The 17,042-nt window shown below is 50.0% G+C and overlaps 1 protein-coding gene across 2 annotated transcripts; it reads left to right on the top strand.

Annotated features, from left to right (window-relative positions):
- The first annotated feature begins 65 nt into the window (after nt 1–65).
- On the top strand, nt 66–15,723 carry RSPH6A (radial spoke head 6 homolog A). Of its 2 annotated transcripts, XM_033127596.1 has the most exons (6): nt 66–844; nt 3,368–3,611; nt 9,267–10,028; nt 11,227–11,371; nt 12,156–12,273; nt 15,332–15,723. In XM_033127596.1, exons 1-6 carry the CDS (start codon nt 186–188, stop codon nt 15,564–15,566), a joined length of 2,163 nt encoding a protein of 720 aa, XP_032983487.1. In that variant the 5' UTR covers nt 66–185; the 3' UTR covers nt 15,567–15,723. The 2 variants fall into 2 exon arrangements, with proteins under 2 accessions (XP_032983487.1, XP_032983488.1); XM_033127597.1 differs by lacking the exon at nt 12,156–12,273 and having other exon boundaries at nt 15,332–15,575.
- Nucleotides 15,724–17,042: the final 1,319 nt, after the last annotated feature.

Raw genomic sequence — 17,042 nt, 5'->3', positions numbered from 1 at the left:
TGCGCCTGCGTGGAAAGCAGCTCCTAGGCCCGTGCGTCCCGCGTGCCCGACCCTGGTAACGGCCCACCCCTCCCTCGGTAGAAACCCGCGCCGCTGGCGTGGCTGCTAACCGGCATGTTGGAGCCGGCAAGTGGGCTGCGAGTCCGCAAGCCTTCCTCCTAATAGTCTACGACCCCTTTTGGACTATGGGGGACTCTCCACCCGACCCTGAGCCGCCTTACCAGCAGTCCTCCAGGCAGAGGAATTCCCAGGTCTCCGAGCAGTCGCGCAGCCCGGACCGCTCTCAACCCCAGCCTGTGGTCCCCGAAGAGATACAGCAGATGCTTGACGCCCAGATCCTGCAGAGCCCTCAGGAGATGCTGGCGAGCCAGGCCAACCTCCGGGGCTGGGCACAAGGGGCCGGCCTGACCCAATCTGAGAACTTGATGTTCCAGGCTGAGGAACCTCAGTTGGGTGGCATGGAGTACCTGCCCATGAATGCAGGCTTTCCCTCGGAGTTCCAGCACCAACCTTATCTGAATGAAGACAGGATCCAGGCCACCCTAATGCAGCAGCTCCAGCAGAACCAAGACAACTTCTTCCAGCAACTGGAGTCTGCCTACCAGGAGCCCCCACCCGGCCTCCTGGGCCAGTTCGGCATGTACCAGACAGAAGACCTGCAGTTCAGCGAAGACACACAGCACGGGCCCTACATGAGGGATGAGCCTGCCCTCCAGTTCATGCCCTGTGAGCTGGACTTCATGCCCTTCCATGAGGAGGTGCCTGAGCCAGAGCCTAGGGAGCTGGCCGTGCAGAATGCCAAGGCCTACCTGCTACAGACCAGCGTCACTTGCGACCTCAGCCTGTGAGAGGGGGCCCGGGAGTGGGCAGGGGGCGGGCCCCACGCAGGGAGACGGATCCCCCGCTAAGACCCTGCCACAGTCAGACAGGATTGTCCCTCAGGGAAACCCACTGAGTGCTCTGGAGGCATCTAACTCAGACTAGTAGGAGTCGGGGGGATAAATACTAACAATAGCTAAATAATAAAATAACATTTACTTACCAGACAGTGTGCCAGCCTTTACACATTAGCCTCTAGTTCTCACAGCTGAGATTAGCTCATCTACTGTCCCTATTTTACAGAGGAGGAAACTAAGATACAGAGAAATTAGATCCCATATTCAAAATAACACAGGTAGGATGTGACAGAGCCAAGATCTGGCTCCGGTGGCCGTTATCCACTAAACTTTCCTGCTTGAGGAAGGCCAAGGCCACTTGGCTACAGTCATAATACACCTCTCAGCAGCCCTCCACCTATTACTTCCTCATGAAGCTCACATTCTAGTGGGAGAACGAACAATAAATATAATCAGTGATAAGAGCCAAGGCAGAAAAGGCAGGGTAAGGGGGATAGGAAGTGCATATTACATAGTGTGAAGTCAGGGAAGACCTCTCTGAGGAGATGACATTTGATCAGGGACCTGAAGGAGGGGAGGAAGAGCACCTTGCAGGTAACGGAAACGAGTGGTCCAAGTACACGACCCAGCGAGTTTAAAGGCTTGCTGTGTTTGAGGGACAGCAAAGAGGCTGGTGTGACTGGCACCAAGGAAGGAGGGAGAGTGGAAGGAGATGCGGTTGGAGAAGTAACAGGTCTTGCTACAGCACAAAGCTGACCCCAGCCCTCCTGAGCTCAGAGCCTGCCTGACTCCCCAGTGACCTCAGAAGGTTTGTGTTCCTCCCAACAGCCTTCAAGGCCATGTATAACTCCGCCCCTGCCTGCTCTCCAAACTTCATCCCCTAGAGTCTAGACAAAATTGACTGCTACCGTATTTCCCCGAAAATAAGACCTAGCCGGTCTTATATTATAAAGACCAGGCCTTATATTAATTTTTGCTCCAAAAGACGCATTAGAGCTGATTGTCCAGCTAGGTTCTTATTTTCGGGGAAACACGGTAGCTCTTCTTCAACAGTTCGCAGCCCTCAGGAACTTCAAGGTCCATTACTGAGAACCCCAGGCCAATTCTGACCTCTCCTTACCCTTCCCAATTCAAGGATGGCCTTCCACCACGCCCAAGACTGTTGCCAAAGGGTTCCCATACCACAGGCAGGCATACCTGCTTTGAAATCAGACCAACCTGGCTTCAAATCCTAGCTGTGCTACCACTGTGTGACCGCATGATCTCAACTGTGCGAAGCTTGTTTCCTCCTCTGGAGAGGGGGGATCACAGTTGTTCCTCAGATGTATGATCATGGTGAAAATTTAACATTCTCTCAAGTGTCCAGCATAGTGCCTGACTTGGGAAGCCATTTCCATGCTGTTATCATCCTGCTCTCCTCCCACAGCCCCTCTCCCTCACGCCACTCCAGCCACACGGACCTCCTCAGTGTCCCTCCAACGTGCCAGGTGCACCCGCAGCTCAAGGCCTTTGCACATCTTTCCCAATCATCGTCTGCAAACCATGGCAATTTTGCTTCTTCCTTTGCAATTCTTTTTAATGTCAGATTGCATTGGCTGAGACCTCCAGTGCAGTATTAAATATCCGTCATGAAAGCAGGCATCCTCATTCCCAATCTCAGAGCAGAAAATATCTCATCTTTAACCATTATGTTTGGTGTGTGCTGTAGGTTACTTGTGGCCACCCTTTATACAACTATAAAAAACTGGCTTCTATTCGTAGTTTGCTATATTTTTAACAATCATGAATGGGTGTTGAGTGTTAGCAAACAGTTTCATCTGCACCTATTGAAGTAATCTCTCATATCTCCTTTAACATATTAATATGATGAATTATTTTTTTCTACTTTTCTAATATCAGTCTAGTCTTGCATCCCTGTCATTAGCTCAATTTAATCATGTCCTTGTTGGATGCTATTTGCTAATGTTTTGCTTAGGATTTTAGCATCTATATTTCTAAATGAGACTAGCATGGAATTTTCCTTTCTCCTAGTTTCCTTGAGTTTTGGTATCAAGATTATGTTAGACTCATAAAACACCTCAGGGCCTATGCACCTGCGGTTCCCTCTGACCGAAACACTCTTTCCTCCCCAGTAACTGCGTGGTTTGCTCCCTCACTTCATTCAGATCTCAGCTTACATGTCACTTAGGTGAGGCCTTCCCTGGCCTTCCTATTTAAAACTGCAAACCATCTCCTATCCCTGGCATTCCCATTCCCCATTCCCTGCTTTTATTGTCTCCATGGAAATTACTACCCAACACTATATATTTTGCATATTTGGTTAATGCTCTCTCTATCATTGGAATATCAGCTCCACCAGGGCAGGGACCTTTTCTCTGCTGTGTCCCCAGCACCAGACACTGGGCCAAGCACACAGCAGTGAGCTGAGTGAGTGACGTTTCCCACCTCCCACGCCCTCGCTCGGGAGGCAGGTATGAACACCTGGTGAACCTGCTGACCAAAATCTTGAACCAGCGGCCGGAGGACCCCTTGTCCATCCTGGAGTCACTGAACCGCACCACACAGATGGAGTGGTTCCACCCCAAGCTGGACACGCTGAGGGACGACCCGGAGATGCAGCCCACCTATGAGATGGCCAAGAGGCAGAAGGCCCTGTTTGTCCGGGGAGGCAGCGGTAGCAGTGGTGAGGGCGAGCAGGAGCTGGAGGAGGAGGTGGTGAGTAAGCCAGTGTGGAGGGGCACGGGGTGAGGGGGTGAGTGGTGGCCCAGGCTTCAGCACAGCCAATGCTGAGGCCCGGAGGTGATAGAGAGCACCGCCCCCACCGGAAACGGACGGTGTCAGTCTAGTGTGTACGGCCAGGAGGAGGGGACCTGGAGCCTGTCACAGAGGGCCTTGAATGCCAGGCTGAGGGGCGTGGGCTTTTTCCTGAGGCCACTGGGGCACCATGGAGGGGCTTAAAGCAGAGGAAGGCTGGTCAGCTCTGCTCTTTAGAAAGCGGACTCCAGCTGCCACATGGAAGTGGAGGCTGGTCTCTTCTACCATCCCTTACTCCTCCCTCCCCAAAATCATGGCTTTGCAGATGTGTTCTGTGAAACTCACTGCCTCCGGCAGTCTCTCAACGCTGAATTGCCCCCGGCCCCCAGGACTCAGTTTTCCGTTTTGTAAGTTGAGACTCACTAAGAACTCTTCTACCATGACTTTTTAACAATTCTACTATCCTCATAATATTTAATTACACGATTCTGTTTCCAGAATTGGATGACTGCTTAAAATTGGGGTGAAGTATTCTTTCACTCTTCAAGGAAAATTTGTTGAGGACTCTCTATGATAATTCTGACATTTCCTAGGCCCCCTGCTAAGAGCTTTAGGACCCTGGTCTCCTTTCAACCCTGAAAGAACCCTTCAAAGCAAGTGCTATTTATTATTTCTATTTGTAGAGGAAGGACTTGGGCTCAAAGGGCGCGAAGCTAGGAAGTGCGGGACACAGGACCAGGAAGGCAGGACCGTGACCTCCACCCGTGCTACAACCCCCACCCTATCTGAAGATGCTTTTGGTCTGTGCTTATTTCTCCGCTTCTGAGATTCTAGGATTCTGGCGACAGTGAGGTGGGATGGTGAGAGGATGCAGGAATGACAACCTGACAAAGAAATGAACCCTTGCCAGCAGAGAGCAGGTGGAAACCCAAGTCTTAGGCATGAAGGACAGTTTTACCTGAGAACATGGTTTTAAGCTTCAGAGCAACAGCCTCTCCTGGGGAGGTCCCACCCCCTTAGAACTGCGCCCTCCCTCCCCCACACCCCCAAGTCACACTCCCACGTAACGCAAATTCCTGAAGGCCCACCTCCTTAGAATGCTTTGTCCCTACAGGCTCCGCCCCCTTAGAACTCCGCTGCGGCTCTTGAGTCTCCGCCCTGTTGAAATTCAATCACTTAGGAGGCTCCGCCTCCTTCAAGTGCCTTTTCCCAGGAAGCCCCACCCCCTTAGAACTTGGAGCTGGGGTTCTTAATGGGAGGTCTATAGAAGGGCAAAACTGTGGCCTGTGCACATTTCTAGGAAGAGACTCAAAGAAAGCAGTGATTCAGCATTTTATATTTATTTTTCCATCTGAAGGGAGGAAGAGCTTTCATTCTCTCATTTTCTATTTCTTCCAAATGGCTAGCCATGATCCCCAACAGCACTTAGGGAAAAATCCATTGTTTGCTCGCTGCTTAGAAATGCCACGTCTACCATTTATACACACCTTTGTGGACTCCTGTTCCCGTATTCTCTAGTCTGTGCCTCCCCCTCTGGGTGGCTTCCTGCTTGTTGTGTACAGCGCTGCAGAGCAGGTCTGGCTATTTGGGAGACCCTGTCACTGCGCCTCTGTTTTGAAAAGTTCCTGATTATTTTCACATGTATAATTTTAGATTAACTTTAGTGTTATTGTATCACCGTCCCAAAACTAACAACTTACTGTACCTGTTGGACAACCCAGGTCACTGTAAGGCAGGAAATAGATGATGTCACAGAAATGGAGACAAGTGGCTTCGACAAGATAGAAGTTTTCCTCCCACCTGATGGTCAGGTTGCAAGCAGTCTCGGGCTGGCGAGGTGGCTCCCAGCGAAGGGGCACTGAGGGCTGTCTGCTCCCCTCACCCCTAACTGCCGCCCAACCCAAAAGAAGCAGTTTGCAGGAGGAGAGCAGCAGAGTCTGATCTGTCATGTGGGGACAATTGTCCACTCTTTCTCCCGTCAACAGTGGCCAGGAAGGCCAGGGGAGGTCATGTAAACCTGGTTACATGATCTCCATTGCCATGGGGGTAGGAGATTCCAAAAAGAGGGTGATGGTCATTGGCTCATGGGCCAGGCACACGCCCCAGAGGGGGTTTCCTATGCTCACTCCCTCATCTTCCCTCCTGGCCGCAAGGTGGTGACTCTTGGGATTAAGTTTCTAGTCTGCCCCCCTGAGTTGCTGATGGAAACAACAATTAGGCAAACAAGCTTTTATACTGTGTTTAAGATTGAATTACTTTCAAAACAGCCCTTCTCCTACTACAGAGTTTCAGTCAGGGTGTGCCACATCCAGGGGGGATAACAAACAGCACAGCAATCTCAGTGACTTAAAATCATAGTTTATTTCTCGCTCACAGGACCTGACCATCCAGGGTTGGCAAGAGAGCTTTGCTCATCAGTTGCCTACCGCCATCATTATGCTGCAACAAACATGATGCAACACGTTGCCACGGTTGCAAAGGAGGACAAAGAGGACCTAACAAACCCCATATGGGTTTTTATGGCTACTGGCTGGGTGTGACACATGTCCCTTTTACTGCCATTTCAAATGGTCAGAGCAAGTGACATGGCCACTCTTGAATTCACTGGTGGTGGGGGTGGGACTATATAATCCTCCTGCAGGAAGGACTTCAAACACTTGTGAACAATGTGAGAATAATCAGGAACTTCAAAACAGAGGTGCAGTGATAGGGAGCCCTATGCTCCCAGATAGGAAGACGATGTAGTCAATTGTTCATTTTAACTCTGTTTACAGGGACTTTTTTTAAAAAATGAGAATGCAATGTATGTGTGTATATATATATATATATATATATATATATATATATATATATATATATACCTTTAGGAAAACTTCAGTGTGCTTGTGGCAAAATGTTTGACATCAACTGGTACAATTAAAGCACCGTCATTCATTGTCACACTAACCATCTGTTATAGGTTGAATTGTGTCCCCCCCAAATTCATATGTTGAAGCCCTAACCCCCAATGCTTCAGAATCTGACCTTATTTGGGAATAGGGTCCTTGCAAATCTAATTGGTGAAGATGAGGTCATACTGGAGTAGGGTGGGCCCTCATCCAATACGACTGGTGGCCTTATAAGAGCTTCACTTGGGCTACAGACACACGCACAGAGAAAACACCATGTGAATATGAAGGCAGAGATTGACGTGATGCTGCTACAAACCAAGGAACACCAAAGACTGTCAGCACACCGCTAGACGCCAAGAGAGAGGCGTTGAACAGATTCTCACGACCCTCAGAAGAAACCAACCCTGCTGACACCTTGGTCCGGACTTCTGGGCTCCAGAAATGTGAGACAATAGTTTCTGTTGTTTAAGCCATCTAGTTTGTGGTACTTTGTTACAGCAGCTCTAGCAAAGTATTACATCAGCTTTTTATAATTTATGTAACTCTTTGAATGATATTTCAGTGCACTTGAAACAGGAGACAAATAGTCCTTAGTGTGCCTAACAAAAATGAACAATTAAATGTTCTAGTGCTACAACGCTCACTTCTTCAGAAAAAATGGCCAATGACTCAGACAGCCATATATAGTAACTGGAGGAAATGTGTTCACCTTGAAACTTTTTATTACCTTGAGCTTTCAATTGCTTAGCGGGGATCATTATACTTTCCAGAAGCTGGTTCCCAAATAAGAAACTCATCCTTGAATCTGATTTTGCCCCTTGAATTAAGTGGGGCTTATCTGTCTTTCTTTGTTATGTTTTCTTGGACCACAAGCAAGCCTTTTCCCCTGAGCCAAATTAAGAGGGATGAACAGGAGTATGAGCCAAAATTACTTGGTTTCCAAAAACAGATACCTACTAGAGCTTGCTAAAATAAAGGGGAGGGGCAGGATTTATCATAAAAATATAAGGCATTTCCCAGAATCAGGGAACTTACTTTTAGGTGGGCCTCAGGAATAGCCGGACCCGAGCTAACCAGCTCTGACCCTCAATCTTTTCTTTCTCTCTGCAAACTGGCCTCCATAATCTTTCCACACACAGAGGATCAGCCACTGCACATTTATATGTTTCTCCCATTCTCGTGTTTCACTTCCAGCCACGCGCAGAAGTTGGCCCCTGTGTTTCCTATTGCTGCTGTAACAAATCACCACAAACTTGGGAGTTTAAGACAACATAATGTAATATCTTACAGTTTTGGAGGTGAGAAGTCCCAGTGTTGGAAAGGGTTGGCTTCCTAATGGAGGCTCTTGGGGAGAATCTGTTTCTTTGCCTTTTCCAGTTTCTAGAGGCTGCCACATTCCTTCTTCCATCTTCAAAGCCAGCAGTGTAACATCTTCAAATCTCTCTCTGACTGACCTCTGCTTCTGTCATCGTATCTTCTCTGACCCTCCTGCCTCCCTCTTACATGTGTCAAGACCCTTGTGATTACCCTGGGTCCGCTGTGATCATCCCGGATCATCCGCCCCATCTCAAGATCCTCAATTTCATCACACCTGCAAGTCCCTTTTTGCCATGTAAGGTCACATACTCACAGGTCTAGGGATTAGGACATGGACATCTTTTGGAGGGTCATTATTCTGCCTACCATACCCTCTCTCCCTCTCTCCTGATTTCAAATTCTGACAGGAACATGTGGTCTCCCTGGTTTGGGCTGTGTGTTTCCCTGGCCTAGTCAGGCTGGCCAAGACCAAAGCCAAGGGCGGGTCGTGCAGACTTCCTGAGGAAGGATCTCCGTTTTGTTCTCTGATATATATCTCAGTGCCTACCCTAGCCTGGGGCTGGCACCCACTGCGTCTTTAATAAAGACTTCTGACTGACAGTGAAACAGTGTTGGGGATAGCCTGTAGCTACATGGATGTGGGGTGGCTGGGCCACAGCCTCCCTATTCTAGTCCCACTCTCTTACTTGCTCTCACTCCTTTTCCTCTCTCTCTCTCTCTCTCTCTCTCTCTTCCTCCTTCCCTCCTCCCTCCTTCCCTCTGTCCCTCTCTCCCCAAACAAAGCACACAGTAAAAAAGGAGGCAGTGAGGGCAGGACACATCACCACCATCCTCCAAAATCACTGATTCCTGGGTTCAAGACCTGCCTCTCAAATTGCTTGTGATTTGGAGTATCTATTAGGAGTGGATTTTGCTGCAAGTATCAGAAAACATGAGTAGAAGTGGCTTCTCTGTTCCATAGAACTAGAAGTCCAAGGGAGGTAAGGCAGGTCAGTGTTCGATTGGTGACCAGGCAGTTTCCATTTTTCAGCCCCACCACCATTAGGTTGTAAGATCTGTGTTGCCTCCTGGTCCCAATAGCTGCGCTCACTCCAGATCTCATGTCTTATTTCAGGCAGGAACAAGGGAGAGGGATAAAGGAACAAAGGATTTTTCTCTTGGTGTGGTTTCGCCTTTCCTTTTTTTAAAAAAATAGTTTCATTTTATATATTTGTTTTTTAATTTTCAACCAGGTGTTCTCTTTCCTTTTCCATCAAGGGACGCCCTCCCCTTGAACCCCTGCATCACTGCCAGAAGTGGTCGCAGGAGCAGCTGGGTTGTTACCCAGTAGTGGAGCTCTCTAGACTGGAAGAGTCAGGCCAGGGAGCAGGGCTTCAGCCTTCTTCCCTCTGCCCCCCCACCCCCGCAGGGAGAGACGGCCGTGCCCAACGTCATGGAGTCGGCCTTCTACTTCGAGCAGGCGGGCGTAGGCCTGAGCTCAGACGAGAGTTTCCGCATCTTCATGGCCCTGAAGCAGCTGGTGGAGCAGCAGCCCATCCACACCTGCCGCTTCTGGGGCAAGATCCTGGGGCTCAGACGCAGCTACCTGGTGGCGGAGGTGGGGTTCCGGGAGGGCGAGGAGGAGGTAGAGGAGGAGGAAGTGGAGGAGACGGAGGGCGGCGAGGTCACGGATGCGCCCGGCGAGGAGGAGGGCGAGGAGGACGAGGAGAAGGTCCCCGACATCATCCCCAAGCCGACGTGGAAGCCGCCGCCTGTCATCCCCAAGGAGGAGAACCGCACGGGCACCAACAAGTACCTGTATTTCGTGTGCAACGAGCCCGGCCTGCCGTGGACGCGGCTGCCGCACGTCACGCCCATCCAGATCGTGCAGGCCCGCAAGATCAAGAAGTTCTTCACAGGCCACCTGGACGCGCCGGTCATCAGCTACCCGCCCTTCCCGGGCAACGAGGCCAACTACCTGCGGGCCCAGATCGCCCGCATCTCGGCCGCCACGCACATCAGCCCGCTCGGCTTCTACCAGTTCGGCGAGGAGGAGGGCGACGAGGAGGAGGAGGGCGGCGCGGGGCGCGACTCCTACGAGGAGAACCCCGACTTTGAGGGCATCCCGGTGCTCGAGCTGGTGGACTCCATGGCCAACTGGGTGCATCACATGCAGCACATCCTGCCGCAGGTGAGGACCGGGACCCCAGCCCCGCACCTGTCGCAAACCAGGTGATTCACGTGTGCCTCCCCAGGAATACCTAGCACCTGTTCTCTGCTAGCCTTTGTGCTAAATAACATTCATTCATTCATTCATTCATTCATCCATTCCTCATTCATTTATTCATTTGTTCCGCATTCATTCATTCAACAGATATTAATTGACAGTTCCCTGTCAGAAACTTTTGGGGCCGGATAAATCTTGAAATTCTGAATTTTTCAGATTTTAAAAAGATGACACAGTGCACATCCCATGTATTATGCAACTGGCCGAAGCAGAGCTGGGTGGGCCGCCTGTATTCAAAGGTGTTATTTCGGCAGCAAAACTGCATAGCCTCTCGTCAGTCAGGTCGGAGACGCTGCCAAATGACTCATGAAAAACTTCTGGTTTTCAAAGCTTTTCAGGTTTTGGAGTTGTGGATAAGAGATGGTTGACCTGCATTTATTGAATGCCTAATGTGTCTGAACTCTATATACATTTATGTATTCATTCAAGGAAATACCAGCTGCTGTGTGCTAGGAACTGTTCATTCATTCGTTCATTCATTCATTAATTCAATAAACATTCATTGACTCTACAAGGTTTTATTGAATCCCAATAACTCCTGAGATCAGTACAGCTGTCATTGCCATCTCATAGTTGATGGAACTGAGGTCTGTGGTATGCTGTGCACTTAGGATCATTCATTCCCTCAACAAACATTTATCAGCTCTTCAGTATGTCATGTAACCCAACAACAATCCAATGAGAGAGGAACCCATGACACCCCCATTTCACAGATGGGCAAAGAGAGGATCATATGGGCTGCCGAATGTCAGCTCCACAGGGCAGAGATTTGGGTCTCTTTCCTGAAGGATGTGTCCCCAGCACCTACCGCAGTGCCTATATGTAGTAAGTGCTCATTAAATATCCAATAAATGAATGAATGAATGAATGAATGCACAGACAGAGGCCACACAGCCAGCGGGATGCAGGAATCTCCACCTCAATGCTACTGCTCTCTTGGCCCATTTCCCACCCCCACCTGTGTGACTAACGCTGTCCTCCTGCCCATACCTGGGCTGCCGAGGACAGTCCCCAGTGTCCTGCCAGGCCCTTCACTTCCTCCCAGGGTGCAGACCGGGCACTGTCCCTTGGAGGTGTCACCTAACCTTCCCCCTACCTCCAGGGCCGCTGCACTTGGGTGAACCCTCTGCAGAAGACGGAGGAAGAAGAGGAGCTCGGGGAGGAGGAAGAGAAGGTTGAGGAAGGGATAGAGGAGGCTGAGCAGGAGGTCGGCCCCCCACTGCTGACGCCCCTCTCTGAAGATGCAGGTGACAATCCTCCTCACCTCACAGTGCCAAACCAGGGGGGCGAGGAGGAGAAAGGGAGGGGCAGCGACACCGGGGGCGTCTCTCTGAGCCTCAGCTGGTCTCTCATCAGCACAGCGCCTCCTCATGGCTTACGGGAAAATGTCCATCTTGTCCATCTTGTGAGCTGCGTCGGGCACGTGCCACGGCTCAGATAGTGGACATGGTCTTTTGAGTGTCACGTGAGCTTGAGGAAAGAGAAAGAGAGAGAGTTAGGGAGGCCTCCCCAGAAGAGGCAGAACTTGAGCTGCATTTTGGAAGAAGGGACAGAAATTTCCTGAGGATGGGGCCGCAGGCACCTGGACATAGGAGGGAGAGGCTGAGAATGTCCGAATGGACAGAGCCCGGATTTGGACCCAGATTTCTGTGGGTCCAGAGCCTGTGCCCTGCCCTGTGCCCCCCAATCCAAACATGGTCCACTGGCAGGAGAATCACAGCGACTGCCCTGTCTGGGGTCACAGGGCTCACTGCCACCCTGCAAGGGAGGCGAGATTAGTATCCCCACTTCCAGGGTGCGGTCACTGAGACTCAGACAGGTGAGGTGGCTTCCTGGGGCCACACAGCGAGATAGTGGTCCGCAGCCAGGTTTCGAACACTGAAGCCTGTGCAGTTAGTCACCACAGTTCCCTTCGTGGCCCTCCTCATCTTCCCTCTTTGCTCCCTCCCTCCCTCCCCTCCAGGGGGTTCTGCGGGGTGTGGGGAGCCAGCGGCGAACGTCTGACCGCCCTGGTGCTCTTCACGTCCCTAGAAATCATGCACATGTCACCCTGGACCGCCCACCTGTCCTGCAGCCTCTGCCCGCAGTACTCCGTGGCTGTCGTGCGCTCCAACCTCTGGCCAGGGGCCTACGCCTACGCCACTGGCAAGTAGGTCTTCTCTGTGTCCCTCCCAGCAGAGACAGCCCCTACAACTTCTTCAGAGCCAGGCTGGGTGGAACAACTCACAGGGTGGGCAGAGAGTGGGAGGACCCACTTTGGGAAGCCCCCAGGGCTGACCCCCTCCCTTAGCTCCCAGGGGTTCCACTGGGGCTAAAATGAGAAATCCCAGAACAAGAGTATGAGGCCCTCAGCTAAGACAATGGGGGAATCAGAGAGGGGAAGGAACTGACCCAGGGTCACACAGCATGTGCTGGCTTCAAACCTGGAGCTCTGGCCTCCTGGCCCAGATTTTTCTGACTTATAGGTCATGGAGCCGACAGGACTCAGGAGCCCCCTTTTGGTGTAGCCCTGACAGGGGCAGAGTCCCATCTCTGGGGAAGCTAACTCCTTCCTTGGGCTCCGTGAACAGTTCTTACAATTTGAAGGGTCTTCTCTCTGTGGGCCAGAAATCTTCCCCACCAGTTGCTCCCAAAAGATTTGCAGGCCAAAGTCACTTTTGCATCATCCCCACACGCAGCTACGTACTACCCACCCTCCGCCTCTCTCACCAGGCACATCCCACCCTTTCCTGCTCAGCCACTAGAGGGCGCCATCTGCAGCCATGGCGCACTTACTAGCTCTTTCCACCAGATGGCATGACGATTTTTCATAGATTTTCCTTTTCCATCTCAGTGATGAACCTACTCTGTATTCGCTGCTGTGATTCACGGTCGAGGCGGGATTACATGTCATCTTGATACTCTAACCACATACTTGGCAATTTCTTTTCTCCTCCAGAAGCAGGGAAGAGGCACGCTTGCTTTGGCCAATGCCTTCTTCTGGCCACACCCTAACTTGCCAGCATCCCTCTGAAAGCAAAGGATTGCTTTGAAACCAACTTGGGAGATTCACTCACCCATCCATCCTCCACTACCCACCCGTCCATACTCCCACCCATCCACCAGCCAGTCATCCATCCATCCATCCATCCATCCATCCATTCATCCATCCTTGTTTTTTCTTCATAAAGACTTGAATGTCACTGTTTGCCAGCTATATGCTAGGCCCCAGGCCCTTTGTTGAAAAGGCAGATATGGATACTGCCCTGGGAGCGGGCAGAGGAAACACAGGCGTTAATTGTATAACACCACTCACCCTTCTTCCCCCTCCCCTTAATCCACCCTCCCCCCAATATCCTGTTACAAATTAAAATAAGTACCACTAGGGAGAGTGAAGGGACCAACGACAGCTCATGTCTGTCATGTCTTGAGGGGATCAAGGGAGGATTCCTGGGAAAATCAGTCTTGATCTGAAATCTTTGGGGAAAGAAAGAAGGGGGGATAGAAGAATATTCTAGACCAGAGCTCCCCAAACTGTGTGTGCTAGGACTCACGGGGGACCTGGTTAAGGGGCAGGTCTGGAGTGGAGCCTAAGATCCTGCCTTCCTAGCAAGCTCAACCTCCCGGGTGAGGCTGCTGGTTGCTGGACCACAGGAGCCAGGTGGGGAGGGGTGGAGGAGCTTCTGAGGAAGCAGCGTATTTGAAGTCTCAGAGGAAGACCTGGAGGAAAACAATTCTCTGGGGAACAGCAAGGTCAAAGCCAAACTGCTCCCATGGCAAACTCTCCATCCCCTCCCATCTCTCCTGCTCCCTCTATCTTTCTCCCTTCACTTCCTTCTGCCTCTTTCCCTGCCTCTCAGTCCCCTGCCTATTCTGCCATTTGCTTCTCTTTCCTTCTCTAGTTAAAATTCCGGGACAGGTGAATTGACCAGGCCCGGCCAATTCTGTCTTTGTTATCTCCTCCCTCTAGACCAGGGGTGTCCATACTTTTCTCAACGTTTTTCACCAAAGGCCACATGCGGTAAAATACACAAACAGCCGGGCCACTCACTCGAGGTGAAGTACGTATTGCCTCACCTGGTTTATTTAAGTAAACTAAATATATTTTTGGAATTTGCTACGGGCCAATATAAAATGGATCATGGGCCACAGTTGGCCCGTGGGCCGCAGTTTGGACACCCCTGCTGTAGACAGTGTAGGCCCACGGCAGGAATTCTGGTCTAATTTCTTCACAGTTAGGTCCCCACATCTAGACCAGCGCTGTCCAATATACATAAAATACTAGCCACATATATCATTTTAAGTTTTCTAGTAGCTACATTCAAAAAGTAAAATGAACAGGCAAAATTCATTTTAAGAATATATTTTATGTAACCCTAAATATCCAAAATGTTATCACTACAACATGAAATCAATAATATAAAAATTAACAAGCTATTTTACATTATTTTCTTCATACTAAGTCTTTGGAATCAGGTGTGAAATTTACATTTACAACACATGTCAATTTGGCTGCTAAATTTTCATCAGAAATATTTGATCTATATTCAGATTTCACAACATTTACAATTGCAAACGTAGACTCATGTGCCCAAATTGTCCCAGACATACTTAGATGTTTTCCAATACTAAATTGAGTATCAGTTCTATTGTTTAAATTTAAATTAATTAAAATTAAAATAAAATCCACTCCACCCACAACAGCAGAATACACGTCCTTCTCAAGTGCACGTGGAACATTCTCCAAGATAGACTACATGTTAGGCCATAAGACATGTCTCAATACATTCAAAAGGATTGATCATACAAAATAAGTTTTCTGACCACACTGAAATGAAATTAGAAATGATAACATAAGGAAATTCACAGATATGTAGAAATTAAACAGCACACTCCTAAATAACCAATGCGTCAAAGAAGAAATCACAAGCAAAATTAGAAAAGTAAATAAAATTAGAAATTTGGTGTTTTGGGTACACTAGCCATGTTTCAAGTGCTACATATATGTTTCAACAGCTCCGCATGCTGTTGGACAGTGCAGCTCTAGATGTGGCCAGGCACTTAGTAAATACCAAGAACCAAATAACCAGAGAAACCCGGTGGACATATTTTACCCTACCACGCACAACTTTTCGGTCCTGCCATGTTTATGCTGGGTCCCATCCTTAATGAAAGTCCAGGTGGGGGCCTTTGAGGGAAAATGTCTCAGTATGTCACTGCCCCTCCAGGAAGTTTGAGAACCTGTACATCGGCTGGGGCTACAAGTACAGCCCAGAGAACTTCAACCCGTCCCTGCCAGCCCCAATTCAGCAAGAGTACCCCAGTGGCCCGGAGATCATGGAGATAAGCGACCCCACAGTGGAGGAGGAGCAGGCCCTCAAGACTGCCCAGGAGCGGGCCCTGGCCGCTGCAGAGGAAGAGGAGGAAGACGAAGAAGAGGAGGATGAGGATCTGGATGACTAAGGCCCCATAGCCCCCTCCCCCAAGCACGGAGATAGCAGGTTTTCCCTTAGACGTAGTGAGTTAAGGGTTGTTTTTCACTGTTGGTTATTTCTGTCCCTGGAGGGCAGGGGTGGAAAAGAAAGGCAGCTATTCTAAATAAAACGTCCCCCTGGCATTACGGCCCAGTCACTCATTCATTTGCCCACCAATTTGTTGACATGGCCCCCAAGTCAGGGCTGCTGGACTCTGCTGAGAACACAGACATTTCCTGGCATAGTTTCCCATCTGTTTCACTTATTTATTCATCTGGCCATCAAAAGACTATTGAAATGCCTCCTGTCAGCCCAGCCCTGTGCTGGGGACACAGAGGTGACCAAGCAGCTCCAGCTCTGCTTTCCTGGGGCTCACACACTACAGGGGAGACACATGCATCCCCAGGCAATGACAACCCAGTTGGGGGAGACCAGAGGACTGACAGAACCCCTAAGCTGACTCTTAAAGGGTCAAGAGCAGAGTGGGGAAGGGCGTTCCAAGCAGAGGGAACAAACAGCCTGTGCAAAGACCCAAGGGCAAGAGAGAATGTGATGGCTGCGGTAGTTTCACAAACCTCATTTTTGGGGACATGGTGTGTAGTTAGTGGTGAGAGATGAGGTTGGAAAGGAAGGTTGGTAGGAACACATCACTCAGGGCTTTGCCCTGAGAACACTAGGGAGCCACAGATGGGCTTTGAGCAGGGGAGGGGCCTGATCATATTTGGGCTTTAGAAAGACCTTGCTAGATACCAAGTGGAGAGTAGATAAGGGGGTAAGATAGGAGTCTAGGAGAGCAGAGACAAAGGTGATGGGGGTGGGGAGCAAGCAAGAGAGGAGTTTGGACCATGACTGTACAGAGGAAGGGCCTGGAAAAGAGGACTTCAGATGACAGAATGCAAAACTGGGAAACAGGAAATGGGGTGAAGGAAAATGGTACAAATCTAGGATGACACCGAGGTCTGCAGCCTGAGTGACCTCAGGTGGGGGATGGCAGTGCTGGCCCTAGGAATGGGACATAGGAGAGGGGTAGAATTTGGAGTAAGATGGTAGGACTTGTTGAGTGTGACATGCCTCTGAGACATTCCAGTGAAAAATCTGGGAGGCCACTCAGTAAGTAGGTCAGGGAAGATCTGTGATGGGGTGGGGTGGCTTCAGCAAAAGTCAGGAGCACCGGCTGTCTGTGGGGACTGTTGGGATCAGGAGATTTGGGGTTACTAGTGGATCATTGGGACACTGGGTGTTGCGGGGACCAATGAAATTTTGGAATCAGAAGTGGGTGTTGGAGGACCCAGTGAGATTGTTGAAGATAGTGAAGTCATGGCGATATATATTGGAGGTTGACGGAAAATGTGGAGATGCTTAGGGGTTTCCGTTAATCAGTAGTGGGTCAGATGGGGTTTTATGGAGACATGGGGATCAGAGAGATATTTGGTGGATCATCAGCAGTGGGGAAGAATGGCTGGAG

This window comes from Rhinolophus ferrumequinum, chromosome 15 (assembly GCF_004115265.2).
Source record: "Rhinolophus ferrumequinum isolate MPI-CBG mRhiFer1 chromosome 15, mRhiFer1_v1.p, whole genome shotgun sequence".
NCBI lineage: Eukaryota > Metazoa > Chordata > Mammalia > Chiroptera > Rhinolophidae > Rhinolophus > Rhinolophus ferrumequinum.
Note: the sequence above shows the minus strand (reverse complement) of the source record. Positions and strands in the feature narration are given on the sequence as shown.